At 36.3% G+C, this 12,500-nt stretch overlaps 1 protein-coding gene across 3 annotated transcripts in view; it reads left to right on the forward strand.

Moving 5' to 3' along the window:
- The window catches only part of LOC138040852 (phosphoinositide 3-kinase adapter protein 1-like), a 50,434-nt gene that overhangs the window by 16,002 nt on the left and 21,932 nt on the right, over positions 1-12,500 (forward strand). For 2 of the 3 annotated variants that reach the window (XM_068886550.1, XM_068886549.1), the window contains 7 exons: positions 2,575-2,771; positions 3,863-4,400; positions 6,243-6,395; positions 8,758-8,888; positions 9,241-9,292; positions 11,380-11,438; positions 12,348-12,391. In XM_068886550.1, coding sequence (XP_068742651.1) covers positions 2,575-2,771; positions 3,863-4,400; positions 6,243-6,395; positions 8,758-8,888; positions 9,241-9,292; positions 11,380-11,438; positions 12,348-12,391 — 1,174 coding nt within the window. The remainder of the gene's footprint in view (positions 1-2,574; positions 2,772-3,862; positions 4,401-6,242; positions 6,396-8,757; positions 8,889-9,240; positions 9,293-11,379; positions 11,439-12,347; positions 12,392-12,500) is intronic. The other variant, XM_068886551.1, reaches the window with a different exon arrangement.

Raw genomic sequence — 12,500 nt, forward strand, 5'->3', positions numbered from 1 at the left:
ACTGGGAACACCAATAATGGCTCAAGAATATTAGCCAGGATAATTCCAGGTTTTTCCAAGTAATTTCAATGTCACCGACACTGTGCTGAGTGCCACTATCTTAGATACACCCATTCATTGATTCTCTGAATTTTAGTTTGCAATGATCCACTGTTATCTTCATTTGCTTTCATCAGAGGTGTCAGATGTTTCTTTTTAGGTAGACTGCTTGCATTCCCTTCTCAGTCAGTCAAACGACCCACTTCTGATCAGTCTTTCACACAAGTGAGCTGAGGGGTGAATGGTGATAGCTATAGAGTGAAGATATGGCCGATGGTTTCGCCTCTTTTATTGCTAATGTAAATTAACACTAACAGTAATGGCATGAGAATAATTCATGCGCATGTCAAATTCAATCAAAATGATTATTCGGATAGGAAACCGCAGAAAAACTACTGTATAAATTTGCTTTGAATTTAATGAGCGACACCCCATATTAGCCCTTACGTAAAAAGAGAGGTAGAAAACCCAAGCATAGACAGGTGTCAGGTTACTGCGGGATTTGCAGAGTAAGTGTTAAATTGAATGTTGAAGTGTTTTGGCAACTATTGTCTACAACTATCAAGGACAAATTCTTGTTTAGAACAGATGACTCATCTATCATTATTATAATCATGATAGATGAGTATAAATCAGTGAAGTCAGAAGGTAGAGCTTGTTCAGCAGAAAAGATGAGTCAATTCTTGTTTGAAGCCATGTCCCCTTTAACCAAATCCCCTTCTTCTCAATGGCAACTACCCATACATTGTAGATACAACTTATGTTGCCCAGTGTCCTTATCATTTCAGTTTAGAACTGCTTCAATTTTCCTTCCTTAGCCGCAAGAGCTGTGAGGTTTGTCCCTGGAACAATAAAGTTAGTCTGTAATATGATAAAAACAAGCTTTGCATTAATTTTTACCTTTGTTTCTGTGGTGAAATTTGCATTTCTATGGATATCCATTGCTTCCCAGTATCTGACCAGCGAGCCCAGTATCGGGCCACAGGAATAACAACGTACTTAAACGTAACTTTCGGCAGTCATAAGATATTTTTGTCTCCCTTTGCTCTTGCAAAGTACCGTACTTTGGCATTAAAATGTGGATTACGAACTTCAAGCATTGTGAAAAAACTGAGAATTCCAGTCTAACTTCTGCTTCTGGTAGTTATGCAAAGTGTGGTGTGAAAGCAACATATGGAAAATAATTCTGCTCGATAAATCAATGAAGAAATTTTTTATTGAGTTTTATCAGAATAGCATTACACCACACACAGATCAATGAAAGTTTACAATATGAAATTAATCACGACTGCATCTTATACTTTAATGATTTTTGCACAGTAAACAAAAAACTGGTCGTATTCTGGGCATGCTTAGTGAAAAAATTGTTGATGATTCTGGCCTCCGTTATTCTAGAAACAGTAAATTTCAGGAAGAATTGGAAATTGTTCTATCGACTTGAATTGCTTGGGAATACTCACTGCAAATATTGAAAGTTTCCTTGAAATAGGTATCATGATTTACAAACCTGTTCTTCAACAGTGGTTGTTTTACTGCACAGTGAAAAGCGAAAATATTAGTCATGAAAATTTCATTCACCTGAACTGAACGGTGCCCTCTGCAAATGAAAGCCTGCCAAAACTTGCATCTTGGAGCTTAAATGTTTGGTTTCCTTTCAGTATACTTCATTTTCCCTCAACTAATAAGGGCGTGGCAAAATTTGAAATTATTTTTAACTGATGGGATAATGGTACTGGACGGTACAGCTGTAGGATACTAATAGGCAACATACTGTAATTGTTTGACTGAATCTGGTCTTTTGTGATGCTGTGACAAGTATAGTGATTTCCACAACCAATGGCGTTTGATTTGGGTTACCCTATGTATGATCCATTAAGAAAGCATACATGTAGCTCTCTTGAATATTGTCTTGGCAGCCATAGCCTACTTGCCCGATAGGAGAGCTTTGACCGCAAGTTTATGATCTAGTTTGGGTTCAATGTGTTAACCATTCGAAGGGACAAAATGATTGAAACCGCAAAAGCCATGTCATGCTTATCTTTTCCCAGGGAAAATTGAAGACAGACTGGCATGACAATCTGACAAGAAGTACCTAATAATTATAAAATCATCAAGAAAATTTGACAGCAATCCATTGTCAACAGACCAATCAGAATTATTTTCCCGTTGCTGGTGCAATGGGAAATTCTAAACGAGTCCATTTACAGAAGAGCGTGCAGTCCCTACATGACTGTATATCTCACTCTATCACCATTCTCCCCTCGCCTCGCTTGAGTGACTGACGAAAGCAGGCGGTTCGACTGACTCAGAAGAGACTGCAAGCAGTCCAATTTCTTGGTTATGGTGTTAATTGCACAGAAACCCTAAATTTGGTTTTAAAATAATTATAAATAATATTGTGTAATCTAAATAGAAAAAAAATGGGGCCTAAATAGCTTAATAATCTATACTGACTTTGTGTAATTCACTACATCTTTACTTGATATTTATTTATTCATTTGTTATTTTATTTATCTATTTATTTATACATCGCAGATAAATCTGATGCAGAGCATCCCACTTTGCTTCACTTTGCTTGCAAGTATGGACTAACCGAGCTTATCCAAGTGCTTTTATGTCATCCTGGGGCACGTGAAGCATGTTCGTTAAAGAACTGTGACAATCAACGGCCATGCAATGTGGCAGAGAATCATGGATTTTATGAGTTGGCAAATGAAATACGTACATTTCAAGTAAGTACACGTACTTGTAAAAACTTAGGAAACTAAGTATACAAGGGGTGCCCCTCTCAAGCATCACAAGTTTAGGAATAACCAAAGCATTTGTTCATGTTGTGCCAAATCAACTGCCTGCTTTAAGGTTGATTTTGTACCCTGATGTTCTGGACACCTCATACCAACCAATCGCAAAACGTTGTCCAGATTTTGGCAAGTACAGTCAATATCATTAAATTTTGAACTTGAATCACAGCGTTTTGCTGATGGCTGTTGCATAAAGCTTCAGCATCATGTGATGTTTACAGTAACTAGCTAGGCCCAGGATATCACAAGTTTAAACTATTATTGTAAATATAGTTCATTGATGTCACTATGTCCATTTTGGTTGGCTGCATAGTGAGTAGCTATTGTGATTCTTGATGGCTCTGTTTCTGTTATGTCATTTTAATTTACAGGCAATGGTTTATATACATGTAGGAGAGGCATCATACCTACAGACAGTAGTTTTTATGCATGCAGAAGGAACATCACCCAAAACGCTCACCAAAAGTTTGATGAAGTAATAATATTCTAAACAAGTCTCGTTCTGAGACTAAGAATTTTACTTTCTTTAACTGCATTCATGTCAGCATACAGTAAACTTGACCTTTAAGATTTTACAAAAAGTTCTAAATTAAAAATAATGAAATTGCTTACTTACAAGTTGATTTGCTGTATTTACAGTGATCACTTTTTTGTGTGCACTCAATTGTCTTTACAAGTGCCCAGGAATAATAAAACAATTACTATTATTGGATTCTGTTTTTGCATACATGTAATAGCAAGAATTATCAAGGTCTCTGTTTAATTTGTGCTATCCACCTCATCCTTCGATGAGCAGATAACACAAACCTCAACCTTGATATTCTCACTGTCATGATATATAAACCTCATCCAATAATTATTAAATTTTAATATAATAATATTTATTGTTTGTACAACATTCTAATTCAAGTTATTTTAATAATACACAACGTATAACTGATTTATTTTGCACAACGTTGATAAATAATTTATTGTGTACTTTAATATTAATAAGTTGTTTAATTATCTGTTTACTTCTGAAGGACCAAGGTGACAAATGTAGAATTGGTTATGTTGAAATGGGAACTGGGAACAGAGAGGAGGAGGCTCTTTATGTGAGAATGCAAAAGTCAGATGGTTCTTACTGTTATGTCTTAAAAGACTTTGGTCAACAAACTGGATTATACACAGACGTCAAAAGAGAGGAAGAAAAGGAAGATGAATGTTATGAGAAAATGTTTGGTAAGGGTGGCAGAGACGGTTATGTTCCGATGAAAGAGGGAGTTTGTTTATTACCAACTCAAATGCCAAAGAAATTTGGGTATGTTAATGATCCAAGAGAAAGTGATCCCCCAATCTATTCAAACATGGATTCAGAAGATAACCAGGTCCCTGGTGAAGATGGTGCACAAGAGTTGTATGAAGAAATGGCATCTGGTCAGCAAGAAGAATTCTATGAAGATATGACTTCAGCTGATAATTTGAATCCAGGAGACAATGTGACCTCAGATGATCAATTATATGTAGATATGCAGCGTGGGGAGAGTGAAAACTTTCCAAACCTCTACATACGCGAAACAGGTAAGATCTTCTAAAGTTAATTTGTAGTAATTACTCTACCGATATTCTGCAATGAAATATTAAACACTGATTGGGGATGCATAAAATGAGTGTACACTATTTTTGAGTCAATGAGTCAATGAGTTAGTGCAGTTAACTAAACCATAAAATAAAAGCTAAAATTTCAGAGAGTGCTTAGGCCTAATCACTAAAAGAGGGCTTAGGCTTAATCAATAAATTATTGCTATATTGACTGTGAGTCTCATTGACTCATTGATTTATTTACTGCATAAAACATGGGACCTCGCATAAAACCAACAAGTATGTAGCAAGTTAAATGGTCATACTATTTTAATTTACCTAAATAAAATTATCATTGTAATAATGTAATAGTAATATGCTGAAACACTTTGCTGCACAATCTTTCCTTTCTTGCAATTGGTTGAGAAATTATTGTTACATGTTCATCAATTACTGTAAATCCTCTATTACATGTAAGTCCCCAGGGGGCTGGGGCTTATTTTGATAATTATTTCAAGCACATATATCATCATATCATATCAAAAAGAAAAGAAAGAAACAGACTAGAGTTATTGTAACAGTTCTGTACTTCCTTTTTTGGACCAGGGCAACTTGGTACTGTCTAATACATGTATGGAGATTTGAGTGATACTTGTATATATACATGTATGCATTATACAAGTCATTTGCACCATTTTTGTTCGCTGGTGGGAACCTGTCCGAACTTCCAGCATATGTGAATAAACCATACTGGACCAGTCTACTATTGTCTTTTGTGCAGGGCTTCTGATAGGATGCGGAAAAAAATTAAAGATTATGCGGACAAAATTTGGTAATATTATGCATAAACATGCATTGATTATGCGGAAATTACACCGGATTATGCAGAAATTTGAACATTTATAGAACTAATAATTAGGCCTGTCCAATGTATTTACATGCTTATGATAAATCAGGACTTAAAATTCCGACCAATACAGTCGCTTTTTCCCTTTGCGATTAAGACATCTCGCCAATTTTCGACCAGCATTCACCGTTAAAATAAAAGGGTTAGTAAGCGGCATTTTGCCAAAACTTTTGCTAAAAGAAATAAAGTGATAAAAAAATATTTTGTTTCTTGTCATGAATTTTGTTTCAATTTGGAGATATGGAGCAAAATTGTGATGTGGTTGAACCATGATCCATTTCCTCGATCATTCACCATTTTCAGCGGTTTTTTACACATACCGGTACGTATTGTGGGCTCTTTGTTTTGTACAACTTCATCGCAATGATTGTCCCTACTTTACCAGAATTACAAAATGATGCAATTTAATTTGCTACTATAACTTGGGGCTAAATTTTCATACCTTGTATCTTTTTTAAAAATTTCGAGCCTAGGGTATGTTATGAAAACGGTTTAACTAGAGTCCAGCTCATTCCCAAAAAATGAGTGGAAACTGCTTACCTTTCATCTTGAGAACGAAATGGCGTGTTTTCTTCAATGTTCAGGAAAATAAGCGTTTCAAAATAGTCAATCTCTTTGGCTTTTGTGTTTGTGAGGGTGGTAAGCAGCTGCTTTATCACTAAATTAATATCAGGCATTTCTTCAGTTTTATGCGGAAAATATCGTAATTATGCGGAGGATGCGGATTTTAGGGAATTATGCGGATTCGCATCACCGCATCCTGTCAGATGCCATATTTGTGATTAATTAATACAGTGTATCATTTATTGATTTGGCTATAAAAAATAGGGAGAGTGGGGTGGAGGCTTAATAGCTTTCTTCCTCCGAAAAGAGGGGGGCCTGATCATATCAACAAGCTACACATTTGTACATTGAATTTTTTTTTTTTACTTCAGGACAAACACCAGATAATTTTGGTTATGTAAAGCCATCATCAAACCAACCAGTTGATCCTCACTTAAAAGAGTTTTACCGCTCAGCAAGTAGTGCTGCTGACATAAGGGCCAAGCAACTTGAAAAAGAAAAGAGCAAGTCTTTACCGCCAGCACGTATGTGTCAGTGTGCATAATTTTGTTGCAAATGTGAATGAGTTTTAGTCAATTATTAAAATAAAGACTATCATACATGGCTTCTGATAGGATGCGGGAAAAAATTAAAGATTATGCGGAAATTTTTGGCCATATTATGCGGAAACTTGCGTTGATTATGCGGAAATTACACCGGATTATGCGGAAACTTAAACAAGTTATAAAACTAATAATTAGGCCCGTCCAATGTATTTACGTGCTTACGGTAAATCCGTAATCAAAATTGCAACCAATACTGAATTTTTGCTCTTTGTGATTAAACTACATGGAGGAGTCATCAATTTGCGACCAGCTTTCACCGTTGAAATAAAAGGGTTAGCAGTTGGGATTTTCCCGCAACTTTTGGTAAAATAAATAAAGCGATAAAAAATTATTTTGTTTCTCATCATGAATTTTTTTTCAATTTGGAGATAATGGAGCAAAATTGTAATACCTTTGGAGCGCAATCCATTCCCTCGATCATTGACTTAAAGTGCGTTTGATTCACCGTATTCCGGAATAAGAATACGTGAAGTGATGAATTCAAAACGGTATGTCTGGCGTTTTGAAGCAACAAGGATAATAAAGATATGTTTAAAATAGCATTTTAGCAGGTGTTCGACATTTTTAATGTGAATCTCCGCAAAAACGAAGGATTTCTAACTTGTATTCCATGTAATCCTATTCCGGAATATGGTCAATCGAACGCGCCCTTAGTTTCTTATCAGTTACGTCATTTGCTGAAGTGTAACTGTTTCTCGTCCAATGGAAAGCATTGTAGGAACAAAAACTAGTGTCCAGGCTTATTGGCGAAAAAATGCGCGGAAACTGCTTTCGATCTTTCTTACGAACTTTCATCTTGCGAACGAAATGGTGTGTTTTCTTCAATGTTCAGGAAAATAAGCGTTTCAAAACAGTCAATTTCTTCGGCTTTTATGTTTTTGAGGATGTTAAGGAGCTGCTTTCTCACTAATATCAGATATTTCTTCTGTTTTTTGCGGAAAATATCGAAATTATGCGGAAGATGCGGATTTCAGTGAATTATGCGGATCCGCATTGCCGCATCCTGTCAGATGCCATGATCATATGTCTTACAGGAGTTGTACAGATTCTGAAGTACCAGTAATCATGGTCAGTGCTTGGGTTTAAACTGGCAGTTGTTCCATTGGTTGATCCCAACCAAGAATATTCTCCAAAAAGTAGCCAACTCTTGGTTGAGTGGTAGTCAAGCATCAACATTACTTTATTTTACAAGTGTACATCTTTATAAAATTATTAAAGGTCTCGGTAAAGGAAAATGAGGTCTCCACGGAAAAATGAAATAATATTTGTCGTGCTGCTATTAATTTTTTCGTATAGGGTCAAACTATATCAATAGCCCACTTTCGATATATTAAAATTCAGTCCTAAACAAAAGGCATCATCTCGAGGTTCTGGGCAATAAACTCGTACAAATCCTTATATTTATTCCCCAGAGCCTCGAGATGATGCCTTTTGTTTAGGACTGAATTTTAATATAATCGAAATTGGTCTATTGTCATTTATTAATTAAAGCAAATAGATTGAATTATTTGAATAAAGTTTTAGTTTTTTGGTATTTATTAATAAATTATTGCCTTTTAGTTTTGAGGCCTCAAACTCCGAACGACTGAGTCTCAGCTGCTCCTTCACTTTATTGCAAAAATAACCGCACTTTGTAGCATTTCAATTAGTTACAGATGAATGCACTCCTATACAGTGTGAAGAATTTTTGGTATATCAAGAATTGAATGGCATATCACCCACCAAAGTCAAAACTCTCATGATCATCTCACACTTAATTTGGGCAGGAAACGTGCCATAAAATCAGTCTCCGAAGACAAACGAAAAATTTCTCACACGGTATTTGGGGTGGTACAATCATCTATTAGAATTGAAAATTTGGAAGCAATATCTTAAAACCTGTTGGCCATGGGACAGGAGGTCCAAGAAGTTGTAATTTTGGCATCAAAATAAACCCCTAGAAAATCGAGCTTGAAGATTTCACATGCAGTTCACGGTCTGCTGAATATATGTGCTCCCTACCTGAAAGCCAATTATGCTTTTTTGGGAAACAAAGAAAAGCAATTTTAGCTGTTTTAAAAATTAAATTTTCTTAATTTTTTTGGAAAAAATATACACTCGAGTTTACCATTACCGAGAACTTAAGTTAAATAATATGTAATTATTATTTTTAAATCTGTTGTTTTGTTTTATACATCCTGCAGGATTAGAGTTACTTTATTCTTCATTCAGCAACTAACAATCCAGTCTCAACTATTCTGGTCTTAATCTATTTAACATTTTCATCGTTTATCCATGTAAGGGCCGGTAACATCTCAAGCAGACAGCAGGAGTTTGATGAAGATGCTGATTAATGAACGTGTCTTGTCTGGAGACCTCTCAGAAAAAGAGGCCGGTGATGTTATCCTCAAATTACGGTTGTCAACAAATCAGGTATTCACTCACTTACTCCCTCAGTCAGCCTCAGCTCACGTCGCACTGTGGCACGTAGCCTCCTAAAGGGTCTCGCCAAGGTGTTCTGGACATCTTGGTCTGATCTGGGAGCTTTCTTTTTTCCAAATAGGCACTTTTCATCTAGTTTAATAGTGCTGTACTTTTTTAAGTTGTTCCACTTTTCACGGTGAAGAAGTACTGTATGTAAGTTGATTAATTAAGTCCCAAATCACACTCAGCTGTGCAAAATTGCTCACTTCAAAGTCGACCTAATTTTGGCTACTTTTGTTCCTGAGGGTGGAGTTATCCTGCATAAGACTGATCTTGCTGAATTTTTACATTTTATCATTAGGATTCAACAATTGCAAGAACACCATCAGTTTCTTCACGATCTTCCACTTCCAGTAAGCCCATGAGTGTATTGGTACTTTCTAGTAAATTTAAAATCATGTAACCATCAGAAATTAATCTTGTGAACTTACATGTAGCTTATAGCAATAAAAATTATTATGAGGCTGGACATGATGTGTACAACAAGAAACACATTATTTTTGTTGGAGTTGTACAAGGAATCAGAGCAAGGTTTGTTGCTGTAGAATGATGAGAACATCATTATTATGTATGTGTTTTTATTTATATTAAGCATTCCATTTTATTTTGTTTCTAAAACTTATGCTCATAACATGCAATGTAGTAGGCAGTGTTGATGTGTGGTTGGGGAAGCAGGTTTCCAATCCAGACTTTCCCTATTCAGCTTCTAATTTTGACCATTAGCCAAACTAATGTGCTGGGTAGCCCGTGGCTCAGTTGGTTGAGCATTGGGCTGCCATCTATGGGGGAGGTTGTGAGTTCGACTCCGTGCATACCAATGCTCAGGGTCTTAGAAGAAAATAATGTCTGAGGAGAAAGTGCTGCCATTGTAATAACATCCACATAGTTAGACTTTCAAGTCTTCAAGTCCTTTCAGATAAGGACTATAAACTGTATGCCCCATCTCACAACTCTTGTTCAAAATACCATAAAACTCTTTGGGACATTAACCCTTTCACTCCTGTGGGGTCCCCCATTGACGAGTAAAATCGTCTGGCATTAGACAGAGTAAAATCTATAAGTGACACTCTTGGGAGTGAAAGGGTTAAATATCTCTCACACTTTTGAAAAGAGCAGGGCGGGAGTTTACGGTGTTGTGGTCTGGTATGATTGAGGGCCACAAGTTCATCATTAGCCTATGGCTATTACATGCTACCCTCATAAAATACAGACTTCACTTCACAATGTTTCATTGGCCCTGAAAGAGGAGTAGTCAATCGAGTATATGATTACCCTACTGATTTTTATTTACCTACTCTATTATTTTGCTAATATTACTAATTCATTAAAATAGAACTTTCATGGAGTCATTATCACCACAGGCACCCCAAGCTCAGTGTGAGGGAAAGACAACAAAAATTTAACTAAAGGATTTGTATGGGAATCCCGAGGAAAGACTTGAGAAGATACAGCGTACTTTTATGAAAAAATTCTCAATTAAAAAGCGTAACCTTATTGCCATTGTGGGTCACTTCCTTCCTGGGTGGTATTTTTCTAGATTTGATGCAAATTGAGCCATCATCAGTTCCTGGATTGTCAACGGTTAGGCTGAACTCTGAATTCTCAGGAGTCCACCAAATGGAGTCAAATATTTCTGGATCAATTGTTTCCAAGGTTAAAATTCCTTTTTTGAATTCAAGGGCAAAGGTTTTTCTTTCATTCCAATCCACTAGCCGTGCAATCGAAGACGTGCCAGCAATGTCAGGCAGCTGTTCTATAAGTGTCCCAAACAAATCGATAAAATGATGAAAAAGATCTTCTTTCACTTTGAACACCACACGGCGACCATTTAGTTCCGTTTCGGTAACGAGTCTGTTTTTTTTTGTTCGTTGTCCCTGCTGACGACGTTACCAAACAAACAAAGACTCGTTTCCAAACCGAACTAAATGGTCACCGTTTGGTGTTCAAAGTGAAAGAAGATCTTTTTCGTCATTTTATCAATTTGTTTGGTGCACTATAATATTAAAACAGCTGCCTGACGTTGCTAGCAGGGCTTCAATTGCACCGCTAGAGGATTGAAATAAAAGAAAAACCTTTGCCCTTGAATTCTACTGTGGAATTTTAACTTTGGAAACATTTTATCCAGGAAAATTTGACTCCATTTGGTGGGCTCTTGAGAATTCAGTGTCCAGCCTTGGTATTTTACTATAACCATTGACAACCGAGGAACTGATAATGGCTCAATTCGTGTCGAATCTGGGAAAAAAACCCCACAGGAAGGAAGCGACCCGCAATGACAATGAGGTAAGGCTTTTTCTTTTATTGGGATTCCCATACAAATCGTTTTAATTATTTTTTTTGGCTTTCCCTTACATTGCATGAGCATGGGGTACCTCTGTGTTATCACTGATATTGATTTTGTATTCACTCTGAGAACCTCTTTGAAATTGTTTCTTTGTAGCTACAAGCAGTCATAGTAGTGGAATATCAATCAACTCAGAACCTGGCATGAACTCAGAGGTATTCCTTAGTAAATTTAACCAGTTTCATTTAAATGGCATCAAATTCATAACGTCTATGTTAAATAAGCCTTTTGGTTTAGGTAAAAGAATCATTCTTTTGAATTAATGTTTTTCAGTCATATACTCATTTTTCACTGTGAGCTGGCATATTGAGCTCAAGGAGTCCAGGGGACTCCATAATGACAGCTTTGCCCCAGACAGAACATGTCCTCAGGCAATCCCTTTGGTCCAGCCATACATGTAGGCTAGCCTCACTAGTCATTCGTGCTCCCATATATGGCTCAGTTGTCAGTATCCAGAGGATAAAACATAGTATTACTTTATGTTTAACATTGGCCAAATGCAAGCTAGGATTTCTTACACACCTTTAATTTGCAAAGTTAGAGTGTGCATCTGCAAAACACTGAAATCTTTGTAGAAATAATTATATCATTGAAACTGATGGATAATGTCTACATGAAGTTATTTGGCCTTTGATAAGGGTGACAAATCAGTTGAAAGAGGAAAATTTCATCACATTGTTTAATAACTTAAATTTACAGTAAAAAAGAGAGCTGGAGGGAGAGGAATAGCCTCCGAACACAGAGGTATTTCCTGCAGTCCTTTCTATCCCCTGAGAACATTTTTTAGGGAGCGAAATGACCTCAGGAAATACATCTGCATTTCACAGACCAGGACAGGGAGAGTAAAACAAACGAAAAACATTTAAGGCTGTACTGTACTGAAATACAGCAAAGCAAGTTACCAGCTACCACAAATATAGATGCTCTTACTAGTTGTTTTTGCTCTCAAATCACTTCAAGCCAAAAATTAATAGGCTTCTTTTCATTTGATCTGACAATAAGTTGATTTACTTTTAACCTCATTTAATAAGAAGTTAAAGGCAGCACTTTTATTGTTCTTTCAGGCAATGGATCCAGATGCAGTTGCTGATGACGGAAAGGAGGAAGTGTTAGTAATCAGTTGCAGGAAATAATCATCAGTAATAATTATTATTTCAAAGTCCTGGGGAAATTTTTAAAACAATGAAACATTAAAATAAGATTATTATCGTATTAAG

This window comes from Montipora capricornis, chromosome 3, assembly GCF_036669925.1.
Source record: "Montipora capricornis isolate CH-2021 chromosome 3, ASM3666992v2, whole genome shotgun sequence".
NCBI classification, from domain to species: domain Eukaryota; kingdom Metazoa; phylum Cnidaria; class Anthozoa; order Scleractinia; family Acroporidae; genus Montipora; species Montipora capricornis.